Source organism: Hyaena hyaena, unplaced genomic scaffold (assembly GCF_003009895.1).
Source record: "Hyaena hyaena isolate Hyena2069 unplaced genomic scaffold, ASM300989v1 scaffold_256, whole genome shotgun sequence".
Taxonomy (NCBI): Eukaryota; Metazoa; Chordata; class Mammalia; order Carnivora; family Hyaenidae; genus Hyaena; species Hyaena hyaena.
The window spans coordinates 175,932-191,769 of NW_024080885.1; the positions used below are offsets into that span (position 1 = coordinate 175,932).

Here is a 15,838-nt window from a genome sequence, read left to right on the forward strand (position 1 = left end):
AACAAAGCCCACGCTTGCACCCTGGTCAGATGCTGATTTTCCCCAAAACCAGTGCCCAAACTGCTTCTGGCTTCCAGCCCTGGGCAGGGCATGCTCTGACCAAGCTGTAATTTGTGGCACATAATCCCCATTTCTAACCCATTAACCTAGCCAAGGTTTCTGGACACTGGGCTGAGCTTCAGGGAAATTTGGCTTGCCTGTTACAATCCCATCATCAGGAGCATTTCTGCTTCTGTGCAGAGGGCCTCATTAATATCCCTGAGGGTATGTTTGGGGATCTGTCATTTCAGTGCTCCTCACATGGGTCAACTGTGCCAGTGTTCGTTGGGCCACCCGGGTTCAAGACATTTTCACAGCTGGGAAGCTCCTGGCCCTGGCCCTGATCATCGTCATGGGAATTGTACAGATCTGCAAGGGTGAGTATCACCTGAACATCAGGGCCCCACCCAACTCTCCACACCTTGCATGTACCTACCCCCTCACACTGTCTTTGAACATGTGCACACCCCGAGATTTCCCAGTTCTGACCTTGAATGACTTTTCTTCTTCACTTGCTTGACAAAGGGGAAAAGAAACCATTCTTCCTGGGGTGGCTGGAAATTGAACATGCCCCACCTGGTTTGCAGAAGTCAGTTCTCCCCTGCTGACCTCATGGCTCCAGCATAGCTACGTAAAGACCCCAGATCTCTGGACTTCTATTGCCCTCTTGCTCCAGCCATAGGGAAGCTCCCTGCATCTTATATTGTACGTTGTCCATATCTTGAAATGAGGAATGGGGGAAATTTTTACACATTTCAAATTACTCATAATCTCTACAAGAGAGAGCTCAACATTCCTGGAGCCCCTGCCAACATTCCCCGCTGGATTTGGTCCTTTCCAAGCCTGAGTCTCTATGTGGTTTCCACGGGAACCATGGCACCACTAGGCTCTGCCCAGTTTCACTGCCTCCTGGAGAAAGTCAGATGACAAACAGAAAGACCTCCCATCTGCCTACAAGCTCTAAAGGCCATGTGGGGTGCCTGGATATTTACTCCAGGAAACTAATTATTTCAACCAGTTATGTTAAGTTCTTTAGCAGGTTATACTGTTTAAAGAAATCACTGTGCATACTTACCTGGCAGGGGAGATACCATGATCATAAAGATGGTGTTCCCAGGACAAGGCTTATCCGTTGTACTCCGGATGTGCTGACCCTTGCAGTTTCTCCAAATGTGAGAAACGTGACTGTATAATTTGTGGTAGTGGGGATTATGCTCATGCTTTCTTCTAAAAGAAAGAAAAAAATCACTGTGCTGTCTTTTCAGAAATAATAAGTCCCTCCTATTCTGGCCCCAATGCTTTCTTCTGATCACTGTAAATCTTATTTCCTGCCCAAATGCTGGATTACAGATGAATAAGTAAATACGGGCAGTTAATCTATGTCTCATTACAATGTCATCAGCAACCTTTCTTGAGGGCCCACTGTGTTCAAGACACTGTGCTAAGGGTTGAGAAGGCAGTAGAAAATCTCTTTGCTGAAGGACCTTGTCCTCAGGGAATCCATACCATGAAGAGGGATACCTCTTAGAAAGACACACACCTTAGAAAGAGAGAGAAGGTTATTGACAAAGAAAGAGTGAGCATGGACTCATATGGCATTATAGAAACTTATATGTGAGTGTTTGTTGTTCTTCATGCTTTGTGAAAACTTTGTGGCGGGAGAGCCTCACAGCTCACTAGGTACAGAGAACCCAGTCCTTATTAAAGTTACGCACTTAGAAAGCAAAACTTCGTATGCTTTCTAATGGCAACTTCTAGATACTGGGTGCTTCTCAGCAGCAAGCATTGTACTTTAATCTCTAACAATCCCCCTGGATTATCTTTTTGGTTTAAATCAAGCCTGAGGCTGGTGAGCAGTAGCTACACACCCACACTGTATGTTCTGTGAATACTAGCTCTCTTGAATTTGGATGCTGGTTATTTTTTATAGAGTGTAAATCAAGTTTTATATTCTATAATGCAAACAGGTACCTATCTGTTTCTAAATAAAACTGTGTACATTTGTAAAAAAAAAAAATAGATATAGATATATCTTAGATATAAAGGAAGGTGGTCAGGAGACTGCCATTGGCCCTAATCCTGTACCTCCAGATCTCAACAAACCAGCCCCCCACCTCCCCACCTGCCCCAGACTTACCCTGCCCTAACCAGTGACCTCCCCTGGCCTTTCCTTCCAAGTAAACTTGCCTTTTAAAAGAACATTGAGAACTGTGCTTTGAACCTGAATGCCCATTTGGACTCCTGGTTACCAGGTTCTGGGGAAGTCCTAGATCTCTATTTCCCTGCTCCTTTGGTCCCACTTCTCCAATGTGTAGGGTTAACTGGAGACATGACAAAGAGCTAGACCATCACTGCAGGGAGGGGCAGAGACAGGACTAGGCAGGCTAAGGGTTGTCAGGCCTCTGGTTTGTCTCTCTGAGCAGCCTCCTTCCCCTTGTGTCTACAGGAGAGTATTTCTGGCTGGAGCCAAAGAATGCATTTGAGAATTTCCAAGAACCCAACATCGGCCTCATCGCACTGGCTTTCCTTCAAGGCTCCTTTGCCTACGGAGGCTGGAACTTTCTTAATTACGTGACTGAGGAACTTGTTGATCCCTACAAGTGAGTTGAAATAGCCCAGCTCTTCCCAAATCCCTCTAAAGGCCATGGCACCTGCTACTAGTAAAAGAGAGCCAGGTGTCCCCTGGCTACTTCTCCACCTCCAGTCCCCATCTGACCGTGACTTGCTCTATTCTGAAGAAAGAGTTATTTGCCAAGAACTTTAACCATTTGCCATACACCCTGCCAGGAAAAGAAAAATGATGCCATGACTGTCCCAGAGCAGATTAAAAGCTGAAAACAGGGCTGAGATAGCACCACTGCCTTAGAGGATGAAATAGCCCTGAGAGGCTTCCTGATATCTTATTTACCTGTCTTGGTACAGGAGGGTCTTTGTGTCTTGAGGCAGGGGAGAGAGGTACATCATGGAGATTCCAGTAAGGAAAGAATCAACAGGTGTGGAGCGGATTCCCAGCCTATGCTATTTCATTTATTTTAAATTGTACTGCCCATATTGAGACAAAATCCGCACACACACACACACACACACACACACCCCAAGGGAGAAGGGAGCATCACAGAAGGCTGCAAAGTCAGCTGCATGCAGAAAGACAAGAGGCACTCCCCAGACCCCATCACAAGGCAGGTGGTCCCAGGTGCCAGGCCTTCCCCCTCTCACCTCCTCTCCCTCTACAGGAACCTTCCCAGAGCCATCTTCATCTCCATCCCACTGGTCACATTTGTGTATGTCTTTGCCAATGTCGCTTATGTCACTGCAATGTCCCCCCAGGAGCTGCTGGCATCAAACGCAGTCGCTGTGGTAAGAAATAAAACTCACAGTCCTTCAAACCAGGAATGTTGACATAGACCTGTTTGATTAGCCCACTCACTTTTCCCTGATCAATGGATTTGTGGAATTAGAAGTCAGCCCAAGTACTCAGGACAGAAACCACATCTTCAAGTGCCCAGGAGCAAACTGATGGCTGTGTTGCACCTACAACAGCAAAAACGACAGAGCTGACTAGTTGGCCACAGACACTGTATGGCCTGAAAAGCTAAATTACTTACTATCTGACCCTTTATAGAAGAAGTTTGCTAACTCCTGATCTGGGGCACTTTGAATTCTAAATGTGATGATTGTATAAAGGAGGCAGGCTCCTCCTCAGAAAGATATAATCTAGCTTGAGACAACACCATTTCTCTCTGCCTTCATTTCTTCCTCTGAAAATCATGCAGCCTGACTCCTTCCCTCATCAGGGAAAAGTGTGTGCCTGTAAATAGTCAGAAAGTGGGAATGGTTTGTGCTTTTTGGGGAAAGAGATCATGTAGATCCACTGCACTGTGGTCTTTGATATCCAGGAAGACCTGGGAGCCATGCTGCTCCCTCACCTGTCTTCACCTGGGCCCAGATGGCTACCCTGCCAAACTGTCATCACATGGCTTATCTCAGAAGACTGTAAAGAAAGAAGCCCTTCAGCGGTAGCCTGTTTCCATGACCTCCAGTCTAACCCTCCAGCAGGACATCTACTCTAAACAACCTCTCCCCCATAATGTGCTAGAAATTGAATGTGTACTTGACTCATAGAACATAGAAAAGGCTAGTCCCCTGAAATTTTCTATTCTTTTAATATATGAAGACTAGTCTATGGCTTCACTGCCTTTTCTTTCTCAGCCTATATAGTTGCTTGTTCTTACAATTTTTCTCTTCTTAGCATATTAGTTCTATGAATTTAGAAATTCTCATCCTATCAATTAGGATCCATTTCTATTTTACAGATGGGAAAACTGAGGCTCAAAAATTAAGGATCTTGCTCAAAGTCTCATAGCTCCAAACTATTGGGGGCCTGACTCACTAGTGTATAATACACATGAGGCCTGGATTCACACAGCTGGCTTCTAGTCCTGGCCCTCCACTTTCTGGGTTTGTGATCTCACTTTGTGCCTTAGTTTCCTCATTCATAAGACAAGGAAAACAAATTTTAGCACATCATTGTTGTTGTTGTTGTTGTTGTTGTGATTATTATTATTATTACCACCATCCACTGTCTCCTTCAGTTAATAGCCCAAAACACTGATTAAATCTACACTGTATGGTGATTGCCGTGGGAAGGGAAGTGGCGGTGCAGTACAGGAGGGACCTGGGGCACTCAACCCTCCCCTAAAGGACCCTAGTCAGAGAGACTCAGCAAGGGTAGAGATGGGAGGGAGTATTGCCAGCAGTGATGTACAAGTGGAGGGCTGTGATCTCACCTTTTCTGCTCACCCCCTTGTTTTCTCTCCCAGACTTTTGGAGAGAAGCTCCTAGGGGTCATGGCCTGGATCATGCCCATTTCTGTTGCCCTGTCCACATTTGGAGGAGTCAATGGGTCTCTCTTCACTTCTTCCCGGTGAGTGTTGTCCAGGCCTTTCCTGGACCAGGGGCCACTCTGCTGTGCATATTGCTCTGTGTATATGTGAGGGGATTGTCTCTGTCAGCAGGAGTCTGTGTGGGCACCTGGGTGGTGACCTTGTAAGGGGTGATTGCTCACATAAGGGTGGATGTGTGTTAACTTGGACGCAGAGGGGTGTGTGCTGCTCACGTGGTTACCTGCAATGTGTGTGACTTCACATGTAGTGGCGAGAAGCCCCGTCCCACCTCATTTCAGTAGGATCCCAGGGCTGAGGAGGTCCCGGGATGCCTGATGCAGTCCTAGGTCTGAGTACTGTGATTAGCAACAGGACAGTGTCTCAGCTGCACCTGCAGCCCAGAGCCCCTTCACTACTTGACTGGAAACAGGCTATGCTGGCTAGAAAGGAACCCCACTCTACAAGGGAACAGGAGGAACATGGGCTTGGGGCTTCTGGGCTGGCCTCTCCTGAAAGTTCTGGGACCAACCTGCAGGTGGGATGGATCATCTCAGAGTGCCCTGTGGCCTCTCCCTGCTTAACAGACATGTGGCTGCGGGTGGCCTTCTCATGGCTGCTCAGGAGACTAGGGCAAAGGATGTGAAGTAAGAGAAATGCGGAAGAGCTGAAGGAAAGCATTTGTCCAGACCCATGCCCTGAGCTCCTGAATTCTCAGGGAAGCCAGAAGCTCAAATGGGTCCAGGAATCCCTAGCTCTTGCTTCTATACCTCTAGGAATCTGGCCCCTCCTCAGTATCTCTTCTTGCTATCTCCAGAATGGGCTGTTGAGACAAGCAGATGCTGGGTGGTTTCCATTGGTGTGGTTCAAAGGGTTCTCCCAGTTTTCTTAGAAAGTTCCCTGTCCCCAGGGCACAGTCTACTGAAAAGATACAATAAAAGTGGTGAGTCCTTGGGTTTTTTTAGCTGCTTCCAAAGGCACGTATCACATCAGGGAGAAATTCTCATGAAATGTCAAAGGAGTGCCATGTTTTCAAGACACAGGGCAAGAAAGAGGGAGTGTAGTTATCCTCTGTACCCCAGGACCCTATGAGACTCACCCACAGCAACCTCGTGTGCATGTTACACAGGAGCAGTGGCCACCTGGAGGCCTCAACCGAGGGCGAGCAGTGGAAGAGCAGTGACCCATGAGGCTCTCTGGGATCTATTGGAAGAGAATGACTGGCTACAGTCACTTTAGAGTGGGGTTTGTCCCTCAGGCAGGCCAAACAGCGGTCTGCATGCATGTGGTATAGCTGTGTGTGCATGCAGGACACGGTGACCCTGGTGTGTGAGGGCTCTGATTCGGAGGCACAGCTCACCCACCAGGCCTCCTCTCCTCATCTTTCCAGTTCCTTCCTTCTTTCCTCCTACTTCCCTCCTCTCTCTTATTCTTTTGTGTTTGGTGTATGGAGAGGATGATCCTTCCTGAGGAATAGGCGTGTGTGTGGCGTGTGTCATGCTTAATGTCATTGTCTCTTCTGTTGTCAGCTAGCTGGGCAAGACTTGTCTCTTGTGAACTTGACTCTTGCAAATGCTGTTGGACCTGGACAGTTACACTTGGTCCTGGCTGCACGTGGAGGAGGGATGTGAATGCGGGGCCCTGGCTATGTGCATGATGAGGCCCACAGAGCACCTGTGGCTGAGATGGGTGCATGAGGCTGTACCGTAGAGGGGCGATATTGTGTTGCTGCATGAAACTAGTGACAGTGGCCTAGGTAGTTGATGATGGCAACTGATAGTGATGCACATGGGTACTTGGAACCATAATGGACTCCCACACTTCTGCCAAACTGCTGCTGTTGGTCCATCCCCCTCACACACAAATTACAATGTAAGTGACAGTTTTTTTCAGAACACCTAGTGCTGCCTCTGTCCTTTCTGTCCCCCTTCTTCCTACCCGGTAAGTGCTTCTTTCTCCCCACAAAATTCTAGAGAAAAGAAAAAGCTAATCCACATTAATATGTAAATAACTTCCAACAGCTTCTTGTATTCTTTTCTCTCTGAAAAGGGATGGAGAAGAAGGGTTGCCTTATGTTAAAATTTCTCTTTTTAAAAATTAACTTTTAGGGTGCCTTTGTGGATCAGTTGGTTAAGTGTCCGACTTCACTCAGGTCATGTGAATTTGAGGCCCGCATAGGGCTTTCTCTCTCAGCACAGAGTCCTCTTCAGATTCTCTGTTCCCCACTCCCTCTGTCCCTACCCCACTCATGCTATCTATCTCTCTCTCTCTCAAAAATAAACATTAAAAATGTTTTTAATAATAAATAAACATTTTTAATTGACTTTTAGGAGCACATGGGTGGCTCAGTTGGTTACGCATCCAACTTTGGCTCAGGTCATTATCTCACAGTTTGTGAGTTCAAGCCCTATATTGGGCTCTGTGCTCACAGCTTGGAGCCTGGAGCCTGCTTTGGATTCTATGCCTCCCTCTCTCTCTGTCCCTCCCCTGCTCATGCTCTGTCTCTCTGTCTCTCAAAAAATAAATAAACATTAAAAATTTTTTTTCAATTTATTTTTAAACATCAGTATTATGGTCATGATATTGTACTACAGTTTGGCAGTATGTTACCAGTAGAAACAGGGTGGATACCTAGGATCTCTCTGTATTATTTGTTCCAACTGCCTATAAATCTACAATTATTTCCAAAAGAAAGTTTAATTTTTAAAAAGGTTAAAATATAATTTTATTCCAATTATAAATTTCTTGTCTATTTTAGAAATTAAAATATTTAATAAAGTCTAAGGAAGAAAATTAAAATTACTCATAATCCTATCACCCAGAGATAATCAGTTAGTATGTTTTTACATGTCCATAATTTCTAAATTAATTGGAATTATACTGTATGGAACCATACAGTTTTCTTTTTTTTTAATGTTTTATTTATTTCTGAGAGAGAGAGAGACAGCATAGCAGGGGAGGGTCAGAGAGAGAGGGAGATACAGAATCTGAAGACAGGCTCCAGGCTCTGAGCTAGTTGTCAGCACAGAGCCCGACATAGGGCCCCAACCCAAAAACCATGAGATCATGACCTGAGCCGAAGTTGGATGCTCTACCAACTGAGCCACCCATGCACCCCTAAATTTTTGAGATCCAAAGCAAGCTCCAGGCTCTGAGCTAGCTATCTGCACAGAGCCCAACGCGGGGCTTGAGATCATGACCTAAGGTGAAGTCGGATGCTTAACCGACTGAGCCACCCAGGCGCCCCAGAACCATACAGTTTTCTACCTTGCTTTACCACTTGACATTGTATTGTGAGCTTGTTCTCATGTAATCAATTTTTTAAAACATTATTATAACTGTAAAATAGTTCATCTTATAGATACACCATAATTTATGTAATCAATCTCTTACTTTTGGGCATTTAGGATATTTCCAATCCTTTTCATCATTAGAGTATCTTTGTATATATACCTTTCACTAACTCACTATTAATTTCCTTAGGATGGCTTTTTTGGGAATAGAAAAAAAAATAGCTTAAGGATATAAATTTTTAGGTATAACATAATACAATGCATACATTACAACAAAATACACAGACTATAAGTGGTTAGATTGATGAGTTTTGAAAGTTGTAGACAGCCATGGGATGCCTGGGTGGCCTAGTCGGTTAAGCGTCCGACTTTCGCTTAGGTCATGATCTCGCAGTTCGTGGGTTCGAGCCCCGCGTCGGACTCTGTGCTGACTGCCAGCTCAGAGCCTGGAGCCTATTTTAGAGTCTGTGTCTCCCTCTCTCTCTGACCCTCCCCTGCTCACGCTGTCTCTCTCTCTCTCCTAGAAATAAATAAAAATATTTTAAAAAGTAAAAATAAAAAAATTAAAAAAAAGAAAGTTGTAGACAGCCACGTAAGCACCATCCAAAACAAGATACAGAATATTTCCACATATCACCCAAGTTTCTCTTTCTGGTCTACCACCCATTCTCCACCCCCAAAGTAGCAACTACTTCTTGACTAGGATATCAGTGTTTTTAAGGCTTTCCATGGACAGGCAGTTCAGTCTCCATGTATCAGAGAACCTGTGTCCCTCCAGGATGGAGGAAGCACATTTTTAAAGGGATTAAAGCATTGTGAGACCCACAAAATGAAGGCATAATCATCAGTAACCCCAAACCACTCAGACTATACTCAGGGTCTCCATGCACCCAGAATCCATCCATTATCCACTGGCTGCCTCTGGTCTGCCTGCACCTGCACTTGTGAACGTGGGTCCTGGGACAAGTGGGCTGGAGTGTGCATGGGAAGGTGGGTACCTGGTTAGGGTGGGGAAGATGCTCCTGTGTGAGCAGAAGGTAGGCATGGATGAGGGAAACTGGGCTGGGAAGGGAGCTTCCTTGGGTAGTCCATGGGCCATACCAGGCTGACCTCCTTTTCTCTCTACCAGGCTGTTCTTTGCTGGAGCCAGAGAAGGTCACCTTCCCAGTGTGTTGGCCATGATCCATGTGAAGCGCTGCACCCCAATCCCAGCCTTACTCTTCACAGTAAGGGCCCCTCCTTCTGCCAGTCTTTTATATACCCTCCCTCTTTGCCCTTGCCCTGAGATGGGAGTTCACACTTCCCACACACATCCCTGTCCCCCTTCTGGCCTGCTCCTAGGTTTCATTGGGTCTTAAATAATATGGCAAATGGTATACATGAGCTTTGTGAATATCAAGAAAAATAACAAGGAAAAACCCTGAGTCATGAAACACCTTCAGGCTCTCACCCTGGCTCATTTCTATTCTCCCATCCTTTTGGGTCAGACTGAAGGGACTGTCTCACAACTCTATAGCGTCATAAAGAAACTTCTACTTTCTTGGCTCTCTCCTGCACCTGTTGCACACAGGGTTGCAGCTTTGGGCCCCTGCTCCTGGCCAATTGTTGTACACTCCCACCACTCCCCTCAATCTTCTTACTGCGGGAGGCTCTGCCTATCTCTTGGGAAACATCACTGAAACAAATTCAGTGTTTTGGGTAGGTACACCAAATAAGAAAATCATAAAGAAAGGAAGACTGGTAACTGAAAATGGAGAAAAGGAAACTTGGGATAAGGAAGAAATAAAGATAAAATGGCCCAGAGTAGAGTCATTTAGAGGGGCAAAAAGAAAGAGCAAAGACTTGTCCCCACTGAGCCACTGAGTCTTTTGAGTTATTTTTTTTCTTTCTGGATCCTGAATGAAATATTGAAAATGATTTTGTTCCATCAGAGAAGCAGTTAGACCAGGATAATAGAGGTCTCAGGAGTCAAGTGTAAACATTGTACAACTTGAGGGGGAGTTTCAGAATGTTCAGATATGGGATGAAGGCCATTGTGCTTGGTTAGCTGTGAAAGGTGCCTGCAGACCACCTAGTACTCCCAGTGAGCCACAGCCATGTTTCCAGTTTGAGCCATTGGTGCAGTCCTGTGACTGCAAGACAAGTACAGTCAGAATCTGGCTTATTCATCTGTTAAAATCTTCTAGATTATTTTCACCATCAGATCTTATAAGAGAACTGAATCTTCTCTTGGCCTTAACAAGTTAACAAAGGGGCAGAACACAGCTCTGAGAGAGCCACTGAAATGACTTTCAAGTTGGAAAGTAGACTCTGTCAAGAAAACCCCATGGGTATTTTATGAGAGTTAGATGGGGTAATATTTGTAGAACACTAAGAACAGGGCTTGGCACCTAGTAAGTGCTTTATAACTGTTATAAACAGTTATATTTTTGGCTGGGATTGTTATAAAACTGTGATATTTTTTAAAAATGGGGGGGGATAAATTAGATGACTCAGCCAAGAGAAGAGAGTGAGGGCAAGAATAAAGCTTTAATCTGCAGTTAACAATTTTCCCTAAGGGATTAAAAAAAACAAAAAACAGCTTGAGCTACAACCAAGGAAGAAATATAAGTGAGACCATGGCAGACACAGAGCCACTGCCACCTGTATGGCCAATCCAGTTGTTTACAGCCAGTATCTGTTCTGATTCGTTAGTGCCCATGCCATACCAGTGGTTAAATGTTTTTATTATCACTCCTGCAATAAGAAATAACTTCTGGCGATGAGGGTGTTAGCAATGGCCAGGATGACCAGGAGATGCTTGTAAAGTCTCCATTTTGAGACATTCATCATAAAATGCTGTTGTCTTCCTAGAGGCAGAACAGTCCCCTGACCTGTAAATAGCTCCTCCAGTGTCCAAATACCTTTCTGATTATGATGAATTTCTCCCATTTTCCGCAGTGCGTCTCAACCCTGCTGATGCTGGTCACCAGCGATATGTACACGCTCATCAACTACGTGGGCTTTATCAACTACCTCTTCTATGGAGTCACAATTGCTGGACAGATAGTTCTTCGTTGGAAGAAGCCTGACATCCCCCGCCCTATCAAGGTGCGAGAACTTGCCCTTGGGACCCCCTCCCTCTCCTCTACTGGTTCTAGCTTCAGTTCAGATTTTTAAATCACCTTGTTCTCAGCTGCTGACCACTGATCATAATCTCTATGATGGTAGCAGACCCTCTGGGAAGCAAGGGCTATGTATGAATGGGCCAGCTGTTTCCATTTTCCGCTGGAGACAGGACCAGAACAAACTGCAGCTGGAAGAATAAGTTAGATTAAATGGTACTTTCATCAGGTCATTTCTTGGTTTCCTATGACTCTTATAAACTCCAGTTGATTTTTCCAGACTCCCTTATCTCCAACGTTTCCCTGAACCTGCTGGTCTGGCCTGTCTCCTCCTCATCCTTCCAGATAGCTGAGTTTACTTGAGCTATGTCTCCATCCCAGAATGAGTTTCCTTCTCCCATCTGCCTATCCAAATCCTAACCATTTTCCACATAGACCTCAAGTTCCTCCTCTTCCCTGAAGCTCCCCAGTCCACTCCAGCCCTCCATGAGCATCCCTTTTTAAACTGCGATGGCCCTATATGTAGTAGGGTGCTTGGTGAACCTATTGATGGCTACAAGAGATAATTGTGTGGTGGGAATGAATGGGATTGCTCAGAACAAAATATGTGAGAGTACCCTGGGTTCTCCTGCAGATTAGAAGAATAGAGTGTACCACTGAGCTATTTGAACAATCCTATTCTGGAAACAGAGGTGACTAGATCCTTCCAGAAGGTTGTTCCAGCTGAGGAATTCTAGCTCTCCAAATCTGTTTTCTACTGCCACTTTCCTACCACTCTTAGAAAGCCTGCTAGAAGTATAACAATGTAGAATAACCCGTCCCTCCCCCAACCCTTGCATACTCTCTGAGAAGAGATGACAAGGAAGAGAAAGGCAGCTGAATCTAGAGTCTTGAAGAAGACTCTACTGGGAACTCCTACCTGTGGCCAACCAGATAGGATGAAACCCATAGAGCTGATGCTTCTTTTTGAAAACCCTGAGGCCCAAGACTGCGTTATACTATGGTAGGTTTCCTGATTTCTTGGGCCTTGGCAGATTTATCTTCTCAAGTTGCTTGAGAGAAACACATTGAGACTGACCCTGGGATCAGAACTCCCATATTGAGAGGGATGGACATTTGCCCACATGGTGCTCAGATGAGGGCCCTACCTAGAGCTGGGCAAGGGGCAAGGAGCCTGACAGATCCAGGCCACTTCCCTCTTTACCCTCCCTCATTACTCCTCTTCTCCTCCACCCTATGACCTCAGCAAATATATACCAATATACCAGCAAGCTTATCAATCTCAGTGGGTTTCTCTGGCTGCCACAAACACATGGCATGGATGACAAAGCCTTCTTTGATCCTGCCCAGAAGAGACGATCTAGTGAGGATCATTCCTTCCCAGTTCCTCTCTCCTCTTCCTGTCCCACTACCCAAGTTCACCAACGCTTGTTGACATAGCACTTGATCTGTCAGGCATAGGGGTGTGGAAGCCACAGAGCTGAGTGAAGCCTACCCTTTGCCCTCAAAGATGCCTCCCTGTAGGTTGAGAAGGAGGACACCCTGATCCTGGGGCCCATGGGGTCCACACAGCTAACAGCACTTCTGCTCCACAGATCAACCTGCTGTTCCCCATCATCTACTTGCTGTTCTGGGCCTTCCTGCTGATCTTTAGCCTGTGGTCGGAGCCCGTGGTGTGTGGTACTGGCCTGGCCATCATGCTGACAGGAGTGCCCGTCTATTTCCTGGGTGTTTACTGGCAACACAAGCCCAAGTGTTTCAATAACTTCATTGGTGAGTTGTTGAGGGTGCTGGATGGCTAGAGGGCCTTCTGGTCTGGACTGGGTGTCCTGGTCAGAAGGCCTAGGCTGGTCCACAGAGCTCCATAGAAGAAGACAGGATGAGAAAGGGTGGGTGCCTTCCCAGAGACTTCTGAGGAGAGGAGAACAGCTGAGGTTTGCACACAGACCTTAGCCCTGTAAGAATAGGCAACTTGACAGCCATCCTGCAGGAGCTGCCTGGGATGGAGGCCAGAGGAGACCCTGGAAGTGGTGGTCAGCAGGCATAGTAGGGAAGGTGAAGAGCTAGGCTTTGATGGGATTGGGCAGCCACCAACAGGCTGCCCAGAGACAGAGGAGGCGGCAAGATAGCTATCTCCTGGAATGGAAGTCTCCTGAAGGTGCTGGCAGCTCTACTAAGTCTACATCTGGGGCAGGAGATCTGGGCAGGGTTGGTAGGATGCTCAGCACTGATCTGTTCTGTGTAACCTTCCATAGAGCTGCTAACTCTGGGGAGCCAGAAGATGTGTGTGGTTGTGTACCCCGAGGTGGAGGGGGGCTCGGGGACAGAGGAGCTAAATGAGGACACAGAGGAACAGCGGCAGCCCATCTACCAACCCACTGCCAGCAAGGACAAGGACTCGGAGCAGCCCCAGCCCTAAGGACTACCATCCCCTCTCAACTGACTCTTTCCTCCTACACCCACTTTTTACCCTCCTTCCCGGCCTAGATCCCCCCAACACATACACACACACACACACACACACACACACACACACACAGGCACGCACACAGGTGTGTGGATCTGGGTGTGTGGATCATAGGTGTGGGTGTAAAAAACTATAAACAAAGACACTGACACTTGTACCCAAAGAACCAGCTTCTTGCCACCAGGGCCTGTGTCTAAAACCCTGGTGAGAGTTTGCTCCAAGCAGTGGGAGGAGAGTGGAGCTGCTGGGGGTACCCTACAGGGCCTCCCCGCACCACCCTGAGGGCTCAAACCTCACTTGCCTCCTCAGGAGCCCAGTTCAGTACTGCCTTTCCTCCCCATTCCTGAGCCCAAGAGAGGCCTCCCCTCAGAGAAATGAAAGCAATAGAGAGTCTGTTGGGGAGGGACAGACTCAAGCAAATCTGTCTCTTTAAAAGTCAGCTGGAGAGACCAGTATCCCTTGCCCTTCACTAGGGACCCAAGAAATCAGAGATATGCTTCCCTCTGCCCTCTCCTCTCTCCCTCCCCGTGTACCTCCCCCCACCCCAGCTTGGGCTCCCTGGCTAGAGCAAGGTTCCTGTCAGGACACCACCTCCCTATTGAGCTAAGGACCAATGAGCAGGAGAACTACCCCCTCCTCCTAACCCCAAGCCAGGCCTGTGGAACAGATTGGGAAAGGCTCAAATTGCAGAAACCCAGCCCTGCCCCTCCTGCATCCTGACCCCCACTCGGTGCCAAAGCTTCCTAAAGCCAGAAAGTCTTCTTGTTTTCAATGTAGTGGACATTTCTCTCCTGATGGCAAATCTGCTCAGCTCCTCTTCCCTCCCCACTCCCATGAGAAGGAGCAGTCACTCCATTATCCCTGCAGCCATACCCCCCCCCCCGCCCCCAACATGCCTCCTGCTGGTGCCCCCATCATGTCCTTTTCCTCCTCTCTGGCTTGGCTCCCGGACCAACCAATGTGAAGGCTCCTCAAGCCCTTCAGGCCTGAAACCCAAGCCAAATCAGCCTTAAGTCACCTCCCATCCAAGAACTGGACCTAAAAATACTCCCTGATTTCTAACCCTCAGGACAGACCTGGTATGAAAAGCCTTCCTGGAATGGAGGGCAATTTCCCACCCACCCCCCAGAAGTGCCCATCCCATAAGCTGGGAGACTGTCTGGGGAGAGAGTGTCTTGTGAAGGCTAGTTCATATCTCCTCCTCCTCCAACTCAGATAGCCCCCTCTCTGGTCCCACCCCTGCCTGTCTTAGACCGCCTCCAAGACAGGATGAAAGGGCAGCAGCAGAAGGTACCCATTTTGGAGACACATTCTCTATGGTATGTGGACTTCTGGCCATCCTGTGGGCGGACGCTGCCTTTCCCTGTACTCCAGAGGAAGGCCACCATGTTTGCCCTGCGTCTTGCAGCCTCCCCGCCACACCTGCTGTGCTAAGGTATAGGATCCTTTCATCGCAAAGCAGGAGTCCCCCTTTGCTACCTCCCTGTACCATCTGCTTAGACTAGAACACGTGGGGAGTCGTCCTGGCTTGCTTGGCTCCACCAACTCCCCACCTGGCATGCCTGACCCCCTACTGGTGAGCTGCCAGGTTTGGTTTGAATTCTGGTCACTTCCAAGTGGAGGGCGGGCTAGGGCTGGCCCCTGGAGGGTCAGGGGACTGTCTTCCTGTTCTCTGTTCTCATTCCTCCAACCTCCATCCCTCCTTCAATTGTTGGGGTTGATTTGTTTGTTTGTTTCATAAAGTGAATGCCTTACTTTTTTGGATAAATATTTTTGAAGCTGGTATTTCTATTTCTTTTGGATTTTTTAATGTAAGGTTGTTTGGGGTGGGGGTGGGGGAGGGCCTTATATACCTGGATAATAATCTTCTGTCTTTGAGTTGGTTGAGGGTTGAGTTGGTTGAGTTCGTTTTGTGGAGGGTTGTTTGTTTTTTGTTTTTTGTTTCTTTTGATGTAATAAAATTTTAAATGGAAATGAAGTTGTTGGTGGTAATAATTCAATGATCTTCTGAGACAGAGTCCCCAGGCGTTTCCTATCTCGTGAGGAGGCTTTGGT

At 47.0% G+C, this 15,838-nt stretch overlaps 1 protein-coding gene and 1 non-coding gene across 5 annotated transcripts in view; both read left to right on the top strand.

Annotated features, from left to right (window-relative positions):
* Positions 1-15,568, top strand: part of SLC7A8 (solute carrier family 7 member 8) — a 51,842-nt gene extending 36,274 nt beyond the window's left edge. For 3 of the 4 annotated variants that reach the window (XM_039245168.1, XM_039245167.1, XM_039245171.1), the window contains 8 exons: positions 291-416; positions 2,486-2,639; positions 3,273-3,396; positions 4,860-4,963; positions 9,342-9,438; positions 11,153-11,302; positions 12,912-13,089; positions 13,572-15,568. In XM_039245168.1, the coding sequence (XP_039101099.1) occupies positions 291-416; positions 2,486-2,639; positions 3,273-3,396; positions 4,860-4,963; positions 9,342-9,438; positions 11,153-11,302; positions 12,912-13,089; positions 13,572-13,735 (1,097 nt within the window). In that variant the 3' untranslated portion in view covers positions 13,736-15,568. Of the gene's footprint in view, positions 1-290; positions 417-2,485; positions 2,640-3,272; positions 3,397-4,859; positions 4,964-9,341; positions 9,439-11,152; positions 11,303-12,911; positions 13,090-13,571 lie in introns of those variants that run through there. The other variant, XM_039245172.1, reaches the window with a different exon arrangement.
* LOC120240518 lies at positions 1,107-1,267 on the top strand. The gene has a single exon (XR_005530645.1). It is a non-coding gene; the product is annotated as a U1 spliceosomal RNA (small nuclear RNA).
* Positions 15,569-15,838: the final 270 nt, after the last annotated feature.